The 17,133-nt window shown below is 40.6% G+C and overlaps 1 protein-coding gene across 1 annotated transcript; it reads left to right on the top strand.

The window, feature by feature from the left end:
* Positions 1-354: 354 nt before the first annotated feature.
* eif4enif1 (eukaryotic translation initiation factor 4E nuclear import factor 1) lies at positions 355-15,756 on the top strand. Its single transcript, XM_085354416.1, has 19 exons — positions 355-676; positions 1,323-1,466; positions 1,548-1,621; positions 3,815-3,942; positions 5,264-5,532; positions 5,794-5,992; positions 6,139-6,302; positions 7,037-7,172; positions 10,050-10,226; positions 10,750-11,021; positions 11,529-11,606; positions 11,741-11,921; positions 12,037-12,149; positions 12,354-12,487; positions 12,760-12,841; positions 12,977-13,100; positions 14,138-14,449; positions 14,572-14,742; positions 14,885-15,756. The coding sequence occupies exons 2-19, from the start codon at positions 1,374-1,376 to the stop codon at positions 15,070-15,072; spliced, it is 2,895 nt and encodes a 964-aa protein (XP_085210542.1). The 5' UTR covers positions 355-676; positions 1,323-1,373; the 3' UTR covers positions 15,073-15,756.
* Positions 15,757-17,133: the final 1,377 nt, after the last annotated feature.

Below are 17,133 nucleotides of genomic sequence, written 5' to 3'. Positions count from 1 at the left end.
CGATGACACGAAATGTCAGTCGTTGACTGCCCGCGAGGACGGGGTCTTTATTTTCATACGGACCACCAGGAGACAAGCGGTGGAGAATCACAAATCGAGCGAATCCTGAGACAAAATATGGCCGTCTCTAATAATGCCTGTCAAGTGCCTTTTACCGTAGTATAAAAAAATCACTACAACGCTATTTACATTTTCAATATGTTATATACATACGTATAAACCAATTTATTGGGAAATTAATTGTCATATATTGATTTAGATTTCAAAATAACTATCGCCAACGAACACCTGCCAATTTTAATTTTTACAAAGGCGCGCTGGTCACGGCGTAATCTTTGCCAGGACCTTCTTAAAGCGGTGATCAGAGGAAAATTTCTGCTACGACTTAGAAAACAGAGAAAGAGAAGACTATTATTTGAGATTTCACCGGTTCCGTGTGATTTAATTTGTTGTTTTGGACCAGTCTTATTGTGTTAGGTTACCCCTCTATAGTGTGTGCTCCCTGAAATCACAGCGACAACTCTACCGGCTCACGATTTTGTGCTCGCTGGGTGGGCATTTATCCCCAGTCCCCCAGCTAGTTAGCTAGCTGAAAGTGCTAGGCTAGGCTAGCCAGCTAACTAACGTGATCAGCTCGGCCGTTAGCGACCGGCATTCCCCACAGCATTCAAACTGAGTAAGTCCGTCTTTTGCCAAAATTTGACTTGCAAGTCGGTTGTCTACACAACTTTTGTGCCATGAATTCGCCTTATGGTTAACTGTGTGGGACGCTACCATCGTTTGGCTAACCCTGTATCAATCTCTTGGCTAACTAGTAGCGTTTATTTCCTAAAGCTGAAATGATGGGGAATGTTTTGTATTAAAATGTTTACATGTATTTAACTCGCTGGATCCTTTCATTGCAAAACGGCTTCGTTTACAACTCAAATGCGATAGCCAATTAGTAAATTGACGTAAATGCTTTGTAATATAATGACATGTCAGTTCTCAGCTGCTGTCAATTAAATTGCTAATTAGCCAGCAACAACCTGAGACTCTAGGGTTGTTCTTTAACTGCCCGGTGCAGGTAAGTTCCATGAGTTTTTCTTCACGACAACTTTTCTATAATTTTGTTTTCTCGTGCTGCCTAGTTTAAGATGCCAATACATCTGATATATTTTGCAGCAACAGAAGGAAGCCGTGCTTTTGTTTTTTTTTTTGTTTTGTTTTTTTAAATCTTCGGAACATGCGTCCTTTCATTTGAAGTAATTGGCCTTTAAGACTGTATTTAGTGGCCTTAGTCGAGTATAATTGACTTGTAAATGTTAATTTGTCATCCACAGGTGTAGAGTCATTGGTGGCTGAGACACTGTCTGCACTGACTGAAATCCATCATGGAGAAAGATGCCTGTGTAGTGCCTAAGAATGGTGAAGCTGCTGTCGACCAGCCTAAGCTGGCAGCCACAGCTCCTTACAGATACACTAAGGTGACAAAATGCCAGCTGTGTCATTGTTTATCAAGTTTAGATGTTGCTGTGAATTAAACTAGACTATCAATTTATTTGCAGGAGGAGCTTTTGGAAATCAAAGAGCTGCCAATCTCCAATGAAAGGCCTGAATGTCTCTCTGAGAAATATGACAGGTATGAATTTGTAAAAGTCACACTGGGTAATACTGGAGAGGAGATTATGCTTCTCAAATGAGAAAGCATGGGTGAATTCTAGTTAGGAAAAGTACTAGTATTTCTCTATGCTGTGAAATACTGATTTTTGACACAGACCAACAGTTATTCAAATGTATGTTTTGCTGGAACTGAAGTGTATGTAATCAAAAGTTACTTTGATTAAACAAGGTACAGCAGAGGAGTTTCTACACAAATATGTTCACGGTCTTAACTAAAATTTGCATAAAGTTTGTAATAATCATTGACATGGTTTAACTGTCAAGAAGACTTGCTCCTGCTTTTTGGAAGTCACGTGTACTTTCAGCTTGTCTCTTGCTCGGAGCTCATTTAAATTCCTTGGGGTAATTCTTAAACAACAGTCAAAGATTTGTTCAGATGTCTGCTTGAGAAGCTAAACAAACGCTTGCGCTAGAAGACTTGTATCTTTGTCCCATAGCTGTTAGAGCCAGGAACAGTGGTTATGACTAGGGATGGGTACCGATGATGGCACCGGTTCTGACATAAATGGTAGTAACCAGACCGAAAAGCAGCGCACATTTCGGTGCTTTTTTTTTTTCTTGAGCTGTGATACACTTCTAGCCAATCATTTTACGTTTCCGAGGATAGTAGGCGGGCCCAGGAACGTACGTTCTTTTAGAGCAGAGCTACAGATTAAAAATGTCCAAGGCGAAGCGGTCAAAAGTCTGGCTGTACTTCACAGCAAAATATGCAAACTCAGCAGCCTGCAACAAGTGCTTTAAGCTGATACTGTGATACTGTCAAAGGAGGTAACACCTCAAATCCGATGAAACACCTGGCGACGCATAGCGTTTTTTTTTTTAAAAGCCGAGAAATGTGCCGTATTTGATAGCTTGCTGCGAGACCTCACACCGAGCACATCTACTGCGGGTGGGTTGCCTGTTATGCAACATCCCCCAAAAACACGAAGAGGAGAGTCCTGGCCCCTAGCCCTGCCAGTGTAGCAGAAATGATCACGGATGATGATGGCAGCAGCAGCCGTTCTTCTCTGCGTGAGTAGCTTCATGTTGTTCGTGTGTAATTTACGTTGAGTAGGCTAACCACGTTATTACATTAATGCATGTAAGGTGAACTAGCAAACATCATCATAGCTACATGTGGCTGTCCTCTTGTTTGATGGCAGATACTCCCTTCACCCTGGCCAAAAAGGCTAAAAAGACCAAAGAAAAAGTGGAAAACAGTTAAACATGAGAGGTTTAGGACAAAGTTTGTGTTTTTTTTCCATTGTTTAAGCACTGCTTCCAGCCAAGAGTGATACCATATATGCCCCATAGCTGCAGAAAAGGCTAACATTGTTATCTTTTTACAAATAAACAGCTGAACATGAGAGGTTTTTGGACCAATTTTGTGTTCTCCATTCTTTAAGCACCGGTTTGAGCACCGTTTGAGCACCGGCACCGTTTCAAAAGTACCAGTTTGGCACCGGTATCGGATAAAACCTAAACGATACCCATCCCTAGTTATGACTATATGAAAAGTGGGCTCATTAAAGGGTGGGTCAAGCTGTTTTTTGGGGTTTTATTTTTAATCATTAAAAAAGAGAGACCTCTTCACCCCTTCAAAGCCTACTAGGAGTTGCCCTCGAAGATCTTTTCTGAACTGAGCAGTTTGTCATTATTTTTTAGATCTGCTTATGTTTGCAACCGTTAGTGTGGTGAGGTGTGAGGGTGGTCTCTGCCTAGGCAGCTACTCTTGCTAAACCCTTCAAACAGTTTTAGTTGTCATCTAATCACATCTTTATTGATGGATACTGAAGTGTCAGAACTCGTCATTAAGTGTAATGTCTTTATGGGAGAGTTCACGAATGACTTCAGATTAAATGTGATTTGTCTCAACTGTTGGAAAAAATGTTTATAGTAGTTAAACACTGCTAGTGCAACAGTATCAATTAGTTTATTATTTTGAAGATCTGATTTTCTTGCACCCTCCTTTTGGGTTGTATTCTGTGCTCACAGCATAAAGGTTGAAATGGATGGCCTCACCTGTGTATTGTATTTTTCATTGTTACTCTTTATTTATTTTTTTCCTAAACAGGATCCCAGTTGAGGCTGTAGTTGTCTGTCTTAATTTGAAATTTGACTTAAAGTATGGACTTAAGTCTTGTGTGGCTATTGTTTGTTTGTTTTTAAATAGTGATGGTGTCTGGGACCCTGAGAAATGGCATGCCTCATTATATCCCACTTCAGAGCGAAGCTCACCTGTGGAAGGTTTTAAGAAGGACTACATGGATGACAGAGTTCCATTAAAACGAAGAATCCCAGGTAAATGGAGATCGACAAACCATGTGACTATCGTGCGTTGTAGGTACGAGTGGCAGCAAAATCAAAACACTGCATCAAGCGCTAGCATTTCCAGTAATCATTAATTCTGTGGTTTTAATCCCTAGTTATGTACAAAACGAAGCAGAACAAGGCAGGTCCGTACAAAGATAGACTTGACAAAAAGACAAAAAAGAGACCATATGCGCATACAGAGTGGACTAAAGACGTTAGCGTGCTGCCCAACTTTCATCACGCACATATTTATAATTATGTCTTAAGTGTGAGTGCATACACTCACGAAGTGTTTAGTAACTTCAGATTCCTGCAACAAGCCCAGGTCCAATTTACTTTGGTGTATCTATTTTCTGATTTGGACTATTTCATTTTACAGCTGTCATTAAAAAAAATTTCTGTATCTCGTTTACAGGCCAACACAATCTATTTGTCTTTTCAGGTTGTAGTATTACACAACATTTTTAGATCCAATAGAAATAAAATAAGTGTTTCATAATTTATTCAATTTATTGTCTTTATTTATAACTGGCACTATTGTTTCATTTTATTATAGAATCTTACAAGAAAGAGGCAAAATTGTATTCCATTGTACTTTATTAGCTGCTTCGCTGAAAAAAAAAAAAAAAAAAAATCAACAGCAAAAAAAAATCATTGCAAAACAACATACTGGAAAACAGTTATTCATCACTTGATTGCTTCAATACAACACTTGGGCACATATATGCGGGACTTTTCGTGGCTGTTTTGATGTCGCTCCCTCTGTCAACCGAGCAAATCTTGCTGTGGTAGCAGCTTTAAACTCTGTATAACCCAGGTTAACCCAGTCGGAAACATGACTTGAACAATTTTTCTTCCACGAAGGAATCTGATAAAAAAAAAAAACGATCTCTTTACCTGTCTGCTTCCCGTGGCTGTCATGCGACCGGCTATGGCAGTAAATAATACAGCAGCTTCTTGCCATTCTTTGTGTCTCTGTTTATCTCTTTGTGACTGTTGTCTTGTAATAGCCCGTGCACGCTAGTACCAATTGCCACTTGTACCTACAATCCTTTGCGATTTTACCCCCGAAATGATGTCACATTTTCGATCTCTATTACTGATGGTAGATGGTTATCCTTTCATCTTTGCGTTTTGTAATAACAATGTTGTCTAGAAACTTAACTGTGCTCTGATCAATGAATGTTTAGGATTTTAAGTTCCAGCCTTGCACAAGATTTCTAAACTGCTGCAGTGGAATTGTTCATGTAGTCTATGTACTCCAAAAAACTTTATTTTTTTTTTCCCCTCCCCCCCATCTGTTTTTTAGATCCCCGTGAGCGGTTAAAGGAAGATGACCTGGATGTAGTACTGAGCCCACAGCGACGTAGCTTCGGAGGTGGATGTCAGGGCAATGCTGCCCCTCATATCCGCCGCCCAATCAGCCCCTTGGAAAACAAAGAAAATGATACTCTACGTATGGGAGGGACACGCAGAATTGGCAGTGGACGCATAATTGCTGCCCGTGCCTTTGAGAGAGAAGCTCGTGCAGAGAAGGAAAAGGAGCGTGAGAGAGACTTGAAAGATAAAAGATTCAGGGTTGGTGTTTGTTGCTTTCAGTCGATGCAAATGACCTTGCATTTAGTTCTAATGTGATATTGAATGCACTTAAATTTTTTGGAACTTTATTTTACACGATACGTTTTTTGTTTTTTTTTTTTTTTTTAATAAACTGTCTAAAAACACAATTCTCTTAAGACTTGAACTAAATTTATAAAAGTGTTTCTGTGCAGTTACTCTTTAACTGTCCCATCCCATATTTCTAAATTGATATTGTTTGTCCCGTGTAATCATTTGCAGAGAGATTTTGGTGACAAGCGTGTGTTTAGCGAAAGGAGGAGGAATGATTCGTATGCAGAAGAGGAGCCAGAGTGGTTCTCGGGGGGTCCCACCAGCCAGTCGGAGACAATTGAGCTTATTGGATTTGATGACAAAATCCTGGAAGATGATAAACGCAAATCTAAGCGTTCAAGGAAGCGGACAGAATCTTTGAAAGAAGGCATGTCAAGACATTGTTGGAAATACTGCTAACATTTTTAGGGACTATTGCATTTCTAGTAGTATTTTGAAAGTCAGTTCAGTAAGACTTTTCATGTTAAAATTGTGACTTGTATTTAATTTTATTGTCACACATCTTGTATGCAGTAGTGGAATGTAATGGCGGACAGCCTGAGGAGCAAGATGTGGGTTTGCAGCCGACAGCTGATCAGGAAGTTCCCCACACTGATGTTCTTCCAGAGCCTTCAGCTGGTGACTTCGACTTCAATGAATTCTTCAATTTAGAGAAGACCATGCCAGGACTGGCCTCTGTAAGTACTGGGGTGCACTATGGTTTTGTTTTGCTTATTGGTGTGAAGCTCACAGATGGGGTGTCATTAGTAACTTCTAAAATATCAGTGTGATCTTAATTTTTCCAGATAAGCTTAACAGTAGAGGTTTTCATGTTTGCTCACCCCTGAACCAGACATAACTGTCAACTTAAAAACAAATGATACAATCAAGACTCTTACAAGCCTGATATTTGTGGCTTTTAAAATAAATAAATAAATCTGAATTTCACAAATTGTGCATTTAGTCATATAAAACTAAGTATTGATACTTTGTATCAGTGCAAGATTACCTCTGCTGCACTAGCTTGACCTCACTGAATTTGGTCTTTAGTTGGTGAGTCATGTCACTGAATGGTGCACTATCAATGTTCTCTTCTCTGGGCTTTTGCATGGGGTTAATGAGATGTTTAAAAGGCATCAACAATCCAAATTTATGCCCATCATTGTAGCTTGGATGCAGTTTCTAGTTTGAACTAGAAAAGCCCAACTGCAAACTACTTTTAGCATTTTTAGATTCAATACTTGCTGGTAAATGAGAACAAGGTCAAAAAGCAGTGCATTCAGTGACACTGCCCTCAGTCTTCTAGCACCTTTTTAGTGCTAAATCGATGGAAAGCGCTGCAAACGTAAGTGGCACATTTGTTCTTGCACCCTTCAATATGCAGATTTTTGTATCCTAGTCTGTCTCACAGGCCCCCATTTCTGTCTTACAGATGATAGAGGATGTTTTGGGAGAGGGCCCTGCGTCAGCTAGCCGCTTCAGCCAGTGGTTCTCTAGTAACCAGAGTCCATGCAGCCGGTCCAGCAGCTTGAGGTCAACTCCTCATGAAGAGCTGGAGAAACTTGCTGGTAAGTGATTTGATTTCTTGACCACTGAATCAAATCTATTTTCTGTAAAAGCAGTTGTAGGGCACATGCTTGTCACCTCTGTGATAAGACAAGTCTTTACATGACATCTGACGTTAACACAGTAAAACAAGGGTATGAAGGTATGCAAGGAGAAGGTGCTAACAGGTGGGGATGTGAAACCCCTTGTTAAACAAATGACTCGCTGGAGCGTTCACTAGTTGCACTCTGTATGACTCTGTATGACAGGAAGCACGAACGGTGGTTGGAAACTACTAATGTGGCTACGTGATGGAAAAAGCTGAGCTTAAAGCAGCTGATTTAAAAACCTATTACCAATGTTACAACAGCCTGGGTTTATTTAACAAAAAAAAAAAACAAAAAAAAAACAAAACAATTTTGTGTGAAACTATTTACAGTTTCCTGAAGTGCTGAAAGGCTGTTAAGTTAATGTTAAGTCATGATTAAAATTTCTAGGAAAAAAACATGACCTAAGCTGTTTCTGTGCTTACATTTCACTTATGCTGTGTCTTTTGTATATTTTGCTTTGTCACTAGATATATCTACTCTTATTAATCCTAAACTGGGGAAATTGACTAGTTACAGTAGCACAAGGGTGAAAGAAAAGCTGAATTGTTTATATTAGAAAATTATTAAAAAGAAAAATGAAGAATAACAAAAGATAAAAAGCAGAGGTTGAATAACTATAAGAGTAATTTGTATGTACAAATGGTATTATACACACCAGTTTTTACAGTGGGGCAAAAAAGTATTTAGTCAGCCACCGACTGTGCAAGTTCCCCCACCTAAAATGATGACAGAGGTCAGTAATTTGCACCAGAGGTACACTTCAACTGTGAGAGACAGAATGTGGGGAAAAAAAAAAATCCATGAATCCACATGGTAGGATTTGTAAAGAATTTATTCGTAAATCAGGGTGGAAAATAAGTATTTGGTCAATAACAAAAATACAACTCAATACTTTGTAACATAACCTTTGTTGGCAATAACAGAGGTCAAACGTTTGCTATAGGTCTTCACCAGGTTTGCACACACAGTAGCTGGTATTTTGGCCCATTCCTCCATGCAGATCTTCTCGAGAGCAGTGATGTTTTGGGGCTGTCGCCGAGCAACACGGACTTTCAACTCCCGCCACAGATTTTCTATGGGGTTGAGGTCTGGAGACTGGCTAGGCCACTCCAGGACTTTCAAATGCTTCTTACGGAGCCACTCCTTTGTTGCCCGGGCGGTGTGTTTTGGATCATTGTCATGTTGGAAGACCCAGCCTCGTTTCATCTTCAAAGTTCTCACTGATGGAAGGAGGTTTTGGATCAAAATCTCACGATACATGGCCCCATTCATTCTGTCCTTAACACGGATCAGTCGTCCTGTCCCCTTGGCAGAAAAACAGCCCCATAGCATGATGTTTCCACCCCCATGCTTCACAGTAGGTATGGTGTTCTTGGGATGCAACTCAGTATTCTTCTTCCTCCAAACACGACGAGTTGAGTTTATACCAAAAAGTTCTACTTTGGTTTCATCTGACCACATGACATTCTCCCAATCCTCTGCTGTATCATCCATGTGCTCTCTGGCAAACTTCAGACGGGCCTGGACATGCACTGGCTTCAGCAGCGGAACACGTCTGGCACTGCGGGATTTGATTCCCTGCCGTTGTAGTGTGTTACTGATGGTGACCTTTGTTACTTTGGTCCCAGCTCTCTGCAGGTCATTCACCAGGTCCCCCCGTGTGGTTCTGGGATCTTTGCTCACCGTTCTCATGATCATTTTGACCCCACGGGATGAGATCTTGCGTGGAGCCCCAGATCGAGGGAGATTATCAGTGGTCTTGTATGTCTTCCATTTTCTGATGATTGCTCCCACAGTTGATTTTTTCACACCAAGCTGCTTGCCTATTGTAGATTCACTCTTCCCAGTCTGGTGCAGGTCTACAATACTTTTCCTGGTGTCCTTCGAAAGCTCTTTGGTCTTGGCCATGGCGGAGTTTGGAGTCTGACTGTTTGAGGCTGTGGACAGGTGTCTTTTATACAGATGATGAGTTCAAACAGGTGCCATTCATACAGGTAAAGAGTGGGGGACAGAAAAGCTTCTTACAGAAGACGTTACAGGTCTGTGAGAGCCAGAGATTTTCCTTGTTTGAGGTGACCAAATACTTATTTTCCACCCTGATTTACGAATAAATTCTTTACAAATCCTACCATGTGAATTCATGGATTTTTTTTCTTCCACATTCTGTCTCTCACAGTTGAAGTGTACCTCTGGTGCAAATTACTGACCTCTGTCATCATTTTAAGTGGGGGAACTTGCACAATCGGTGGCTGACTAAATACTTTTTTGCCCCACTGTATATATTCAAAGTGCAGCAGGAATGATAAAATGTTTTTATTTTTTTATTATTTTTGTTTTTTTAAAGCATGTGTTTATTGTGCATATTGCACAGTCTGTCAAAATGAAGGACCTACGATAGCACTTGGATAAGGATAGAAATTGCCCTTCATTTTGTTTGTACTAATAAATGCTGCTTGCTGTCTGCAAGCTGCAGGCATTGATTAAACATTGAGTATTCCTTCTCCCAGTATCAGATATGAAAGATTTCCTTGAAATATCATTTTGAGGCTGTATTGTCTGCCCCAAGCAGTTGTTATTTAATCATCAGGATAGCTTGCACGATTTAAAGAAATCTTAGAAATGTACCCTTGACATTTGCACACCACTTTTGGGATATATTATCAAAATCCTGACCTGCTGCTATTGCATCATATGTGATGCTATTTGAGTACAAACAAAGATTACGCTCCCGAAATGATCTGGATTGCTGTTAAATATCCTAAATCTTATTCCCCTTCTGATTCTCTGAAGGGCTCGAGCCACGTTGCACGTCCCCCAGCCGAGGCAATGCCTCATATTTTGCACCTATTCAGTCTTCTGAATGCAAGGAGAAGGTGGACATCCTGGAGCTGCTGCATAAGGCCAAAGTAGACCTGAAACCTCTGCTTTCTACGCTCTCTGCCAATAAGGCTCGGCTTCGGGACAGCAGTGAGTGTCTGTTTACTAAACCATTTCCACAGCTGAGCTCTACTCAGTGTCATGTGGATTAAGTCTACCTTTTCTGTTCCAAACCACACACATCCTATTACCAACTTTTTTTTTTTTTTTTCCTATTCATCGAGTGACAGTCACAGTTCAGCAGGCTCATGCGTTTGCCTTTGAGTAGGTATGGCAAAAGAATGCCAAAAACAAGCAAGTGCTGAATGCCATGGTGCACACGTCGATGATCCTTGACAATAGCTAGATGAACTCGGGAGATTTCAGCAGTTAGCTATCATGTTTTTCAAAAATGGGTATATGTAGAGAGAAGCTGAATTTCAGGCTTTTGAGTTTTAACATTCAGCTGCACCTCTGTCTGCAGTAACACACTGAAAGCGGTTGCAGGATACTGTGGAATTTAATTTAACACAATTTATAATTTAATAAATCCATTAAATGAAATGGTAATTTGCTTTTTAACACGGAGCTCTGATACAAGAAGGTTGAATTTTGTTGTATAATCTGTTCCCAGCTAATTCTGGAGTTGTACTCTCATTGGAGGAGGTGGAGGGAGAAATGAAGGGAATGAGGCTAGACTCGGAACCACAGAGACGAAAGGTGCCACCTGCCCAGAGAGGAAATGGAACGCCCTTCATGGCTGAACATTTAGAAGAGGCTTTAACTGGCGGGTTGAGTGCCCGTCCGCGCTCACGTGACACAGACATGTCAGCCTTTAATAAACTGGTCAGCAGCATGAAGGCAAGTGGAACTCTGCCACCTCACCCCAAAACCAACACAAACACTGTAAGTATTTCTACATATTTATAATTATCTTTTACTGCATGTTGCAGTAAAACAGGTGAACTCGGGCCCTGTTCAATGCATCCTGCAAGCTTAAGAACCCCCCCCTTCTTTATTTATTTATTTTAAATTAGGATAGAAAATGATGGGCATAAATTTGCTTAACTGTTGAGGTTGTAGCTTGTATACCCTTTTTTGCAGTGCAATGTCATCTTGTAAACTGTCCTTTGTGCAAGTCAGTGAAGAAAACAAAAGTACTAGCTTCTTGAATTGGGCAAAAGAATTGTCAGAATAATATAACGGAACATGAATCTAACAGCGTTACTCACTTGCAGAATGGACGCTTTGACGTGGAATTGCATGCACACGTCTATCTCGTTCAGTTGACTTTTTCCTCCCTGCCGGTGACTTGACTAAGGCTAATTTGTTTGCAGTTCAGAATGTAGAGTAGCAGACTGATTACTTTGTTCTACTTTGATTTACCCCAATTTTCCTCCCTCCTGTACAAAGCAGCAAACTGCAGATCAAGCTGTAGTGACACTGCCTGATGCCCAAGTACCTGCACAGCCACAAAAAAATATATTCCAGGTGGGTATGGTTGCTGTCCTGAGGATAATGAAGTGTTCCTACAATCAGTCAGGGCTAGCTGTTGACTATTCACAATAAATCTACAAAATCATAAAGTAAATGAGAAGTTATTGGAAAATGTTTTCTCTCTAAAGGAGCTCTTGGGAGTTCGTAGTGGCTCCCCGACGCAGTTTGGCAATCTGCTGAGCAGCGCCGAGGCCCCAGTGACTTCTGCACCTCTACGTGGCCTACTACACAAGGGCCCTTCACTCCCTCTCTTTCCACAGAGGGCACCCTCACCTGAATACTTCAATAGTCGGTTGCAACCTCCTGCAGGTAAGCTTACTGAGGAGTGCCATGGAACTAGGAAGAATGATGGCATGCAGTTCTTTAAATTGGATTAGCACATAAATTGGTCAATAAACAGTTCTTCATCCTCTCCTACCTAAAGGATTTCCTGTTGGTCCTCAGCCCATGCTACCAGAACAGTTTGCTGATATACACAGGTCAATCAGTCCTGGATCTGCTGCACAGCAACAGGTTACTGAGATGAGATTTCATGCGGTTTGTTTGGTTCATATGTAAATAGTTAAATATGCTTTCAGTAAACTACTGTTTAAATATTATAATGTATATGTTGTGATACATGTTGCTTGTAACAGTCATATTGATAGTAGTAGCATCATGGAGTAAAAATTACATTTATAGGCCTTTGAGCTAAAACTTTGACTTTTGATGAGTTGGGTTGGGTCTACCTTGTCTTTCCAGATGAGGGCGCTCTCTATTCCTATTAACCAAGCAGACTTGGAAGCACTGGCATTCCAGCAGGATCTTGCTCTCCATGCCCACCACCAATTCCAATCTGGCTACAAACAACCACAAGACAAGTCTTTCCGAAATAGGTTTGTTTTGGCTTTAATCGTGTTTAAATACCACATAGTATAGAGACTTTAAATGGTTATGATATCAGTCAATTTCAGCAAATTGAGTGACATGCACTTTAATGTGTCTTATTGAAGTCTATTGACTGCTTTTTACAAAACAAATACTTTCTTTATAAACAAAGCTGAAGAATATACTGGCTTAATATGTGGTAATATAATGTATGCCTCCAAGGATAATAAATAATGTTGGTTGGAATTTGTATGGCTGAGTGTGTTTGGTTTTTGTCCAGACCGCAGCGTCTTAATCGTTCCCCTGGACCAGGCTCTCAGCCTGCTGGAAGAAACTCTCCAGGAAGTACTGTCACCAGTATGGTAAGCATAAACGTAACTCTGCAAACTTCTTCCCAGTGTTGTTTTTAAAGTTGTTTTGACTTATTTCTAATTCATGCACCTGTTGTTATTGCTAATATTAACTTCTTTCTTTTCTTCCTCCCCTGCCTATGTCAGTTGTCCCCTTCATTTACACCCACATCTGTGATCCGCAAAATGTACGCAACAAAAGAGAAGAGCAAAGATGAACCTTCAAATCGCTCAGAGACAAAGGACGACTCAGCAGCACATTCTCACGATGGTGCAGTATTAATTTACCGTATTTTCCGGACTAGAAGGCGCACTTAAAATCCTTCAATTTTCTCAAAATCGACATATAATCCAGTGCACTTTATGTATGAATGCTGGTTGTGCTTACTTACCTCGAACCAATTTTATGTGGTATACGGCGCACAAAAATTTGTCAAATGTTTTAGTACGACTTTGGTAAGCTACGAAGCCGGACTGCTTGATGGATTGTCGGAGCGTTACAGCTACCAGTCAGGAGCCTCACGGAGTAATCTGGGCCCAAAACAAAGTCCTCTTTAGGTCCAAAACTCTGCGGCATCACTGAGAGTTAAAAACTGTTCTTTCACCTTTTGTAAAATGATCAGTGTTGCTGCTTCACCAGGTGTAACAATTAAGTTTAACATCCAGGCATCCATGAAAACAGAATTTTTTTTATTAAATTTAAAAGTTAGAAGTTAGCAGGAAGTTAGCTCGCTAGTTTCCACCTAAACATGATGTACCATGTTCTGACTGAAATGAAGACAGAAAACTAAACATCAGTAGCATTTGTAGGGTTACTGAAGTTGGGCTAGCTGGTATATGATGTGCTACATGATCGCTAGCGACATAGCTATGTTAGCATAACATAAACACAGTGAAGCTGGAGGATGAATGCTAACTTTTTTCCACTCAAAAGTTAACATGAGGGTTCTTGATGGTTGGGGACAAATGCAATTGCATGGCAGGATGCTGTAAATTTCTGTCAGAACAACTGAGATAATCCATCCACATTATGAGGTTAGTCATTAATATACTGCAACAACATGGGAATGGAGCAGCTGCGAGAGAATTCAATATTGATGAATCAATGGTAAAGAAGTGGAGGAAGCAAGAAGAATGAGTCGAGTAAAATTTGAGTTATCTGACTGTTTTGTTTCGCTTAGTAATCCGGTGCGCCTTATGGGCCGAAAAATACGGTACCCAGAACTAGTTTGATATTTAACTTTCACTTTCATACCTGTGAGTGAACACATACCCTGTAACACTGAGATCTCGGTTGTATGATTACAGGCAGCAGCTCCCCAAATCTATACCTGGAAGCAGTGGATGGTAATGTAGCTCAGTCAGGGGGAGTAAAGACCAGCTCACAGACGTTGTCTAGCAAAGAACAAGAGCGCCTCAGGCCTGGCTCTACTGGACACCATCCACCTGCCATGGTACCTCAAGGACCATCCTCATCTTTCCCTCGTCCTGTCTACCCAGTACCGCTGCTATCCCACGTACCTATGGTGCGCCCTCCTCCCCAGCTCCACCCTGTGGTGCAACGTATGCTGGCACAGGGTATCCAGCCCCAGCAGTTAGGACCTGCTCTTGTGCAAGCAGGTTGCTGGCTTTTTTTTTTTTTTTCTTTCAAATCCTTTTGCTTTATAAAAACACTAAAAACTGTATTAAAGTGTTCTGAACATTAAACCTAATTGTTTCTGATCTTTAATTGTACTCTCAAGGTATGTTTCCGCCACATGACCTTGCACAACTTCAAGGCTTGCCTCCTGCCCTGCTTGGACAACCACTGTACCCACTAAGTACAACTGGGCATCCACTTCTACCTTCCAGAGCCAGTACTCAAATGCAGTTAGCAGCAATGCAACAGCAACTTCAACAACAGCAACGACCAAGTGAGTGGAGGAAAATTTCAAATATTCAAATTCAGTGGGACTATGTGGCTATGGCAGAATTATCCTCACAAATGTTATTAAAATGTGGTGTATTTAATTATCTTGTTTGAAGACTTGTCGATTGAATACTTTTGTCTTGCAGTACATCCCAGTGTCCCTGGCACTCAGTCACAGAGCCAAGGCCCCCACCGGACGAATGGCTCCCAGCGACACGGCGGCAGCCCCCCTCTAGGCCTCGCCAAGTGGTTTGGATCAGATGTACTAGAGCAGCCACTCCCCTCTATGCCAGCCAAGGTCATAAGTGTAGATGAATTAGAGTTCCGGCCATAAGAAAATAAACACTGTGCTGGAATTTTTTTCTTTCTTCCCCCCCCCCTCTTTGTCCATCTCCACTTGTTTACTGTGAAAATGTGAACTTTAATTTGAAAGACAGTGCACAGAACAGGATGATGTAACTAAACCATGCTTTAACTTCAGTATTGAAGTTACTGCTTTTGAAGAGGCAAGTGATGGAGATCCGTTTTGCCAGCTGAGTGAATATATTTTTTTGTACGAGACTGCACCGTAAATAATGTATAGGCCCAATTGTACAGACATGGGAAAAAATCTTATTCTCAGTGTATATAGATAAGGTTTTTTTTTGTTTTTGTTTTTTTGTTTTGTTTTGTTACCCCCCCCCTTTTCTTAGTAAAGGGGAGCTGTACCAATCTTGCAGTTCGACTGAAAACTGCGACAAAGTCAGCAAAAGCTAGTAGCATTCCTTTGTCGCGTCGCAGCCACATAATCTTGCATCACCCGAATCGTACTGAGAGGGTCACACGGTGAAAAATGTTGGCATAATTTTAGCGCATACATCTTCCCTTTCATGGCATAGATAGTGGCCCTTTCCCCTAGAAGTGGAGCATTAAAGATGCCTCTGAGGGATGCAGCAAGCTGTTTGTGCCTTTGTGGGTTTTTTCTTTTTTGAACTGTATCCTCTCCAATCCTACTGGTCACTAATGGGGGCAGCACTGCTCGCAGTCATTTTTCTTTTTGAGGGTGGTTGGGATTCAGTTTGTGTGCTATTAAGTTATAAAAAGCACAAATAGAATTAATAAATAAAATCTTGATTAAACATTTTTGTATTTCCTCTTTAATGCAATTAAATGTTTACGTGGTTGAATGCTTACACCTGCCACTAAGAGTTCAGTTGTAAAACTTTCCACACTAACAAGACACATGGTTGCAGTAACTTGTACTTTTGTGAAACAGAAAATAATTGTTTTATTATGAGTCTAATTCAGAAGCAGTACTTCACACTGGTCTGAGATGTTTGTTTTTGTTCACCTTAACATGGCTAAGGGTCACGAACTCGTAATTCAAACACAATTTCAGTACAAACTGTTAGTTTAGAAATTACTAAAATGGTCAAAGTTTAAACTTTTTAAAGGTAAACTTTAGATTGCAAAAGATTGTATTTACAAGATCTCCTTAAATGTTCAGTGTAAATCTGATCTTTAATTATGAGAAACTGAGGTTGCTTTTTAAATTTATTTTATCCTGAGTACTTGTGAAATATTTAAGGTGGTGGTGTGTGGATTGATCGTTGCACTCAGTCTTTGTGGGTATATACACTTAAACATTTTATTAGGTACATTTATTCAGCTGCTGTCTGATTAGATACTGGTTTCAGTCACATGGCAACATCCTAATTTGGACATGTAGATGTAATCAAGAAGATCACCTGAAGTTTAAATGGAGCATCAGATTGGGGTTGAACTTTGAACATGTCATGCTAAATGGGCTGCACTGAACATTTCAGAAACTGCTGATCTACTTGGGTCTTCTTACACAAGTATTCTTCCTGATGTCCATCCCTTTATAGACCACTGTGTGCCAGTGCTCTGATGGCCGCTTCCAGCAGGATGATATACACAAAGCTCATTCTCAAACTTGACACCAGAATCACTGCCATGTTACTCTAGTGGACTCCAGTCACCAGCTCCAACATCATGGATGTCAATCTGCAGCAACTACGTGGTGCATGATGACCCAACATCTGTTTCCTGCACCTTGTTGAAGTCTGTTATGAATAATTATGGCTATTCTACAAGTAAAAGGGGTCCAATCTGGTTCTAGCAAAGTGTAACTATTGAAGTCGCCCAGTGAGTTGTGGTAAATAGCCTGCAGTGTTCTGTGTCAGCAGATGAGTGGACAACCTCGGTAATTTAGTGATTTTTTTTTTCCACTTGAGGAATATTAACTAACCCCCCCTTTCTAAAACTGGTAAACAGCCAAATTATTGCTACAGTTCATCAGTGGAGATGTATATTTAATAAGTACAGTTGTATTGCCTTGTGCAGCTCGACCCTTACCTGAAGTGACTGGTGCGTTGTGCTCTGCATGTGTTTT

The sequence above is a fragment of the Diplotaxodon limnothrissa genome, linkage group LG5 (assembly GCF_057381915.1).
Source record: "Diplotaxodon limnothrissa isolate DT_005_m linkage group LG5, D_limnothrissa_male_GT1.1, whole genome shotgun sequence".
NCBI lineage: Eukaryota > Metazoa > Chordata > Actinopteri > Cichliformes > Cichlidae > Diplotaxodon > Diplotaxodon limnothrissa.
The sequence above is the reverse complement of the archived record's forward strand: the minus strand, read 5'-3'. Positions and strand labels throughout refer to the sequence as shown.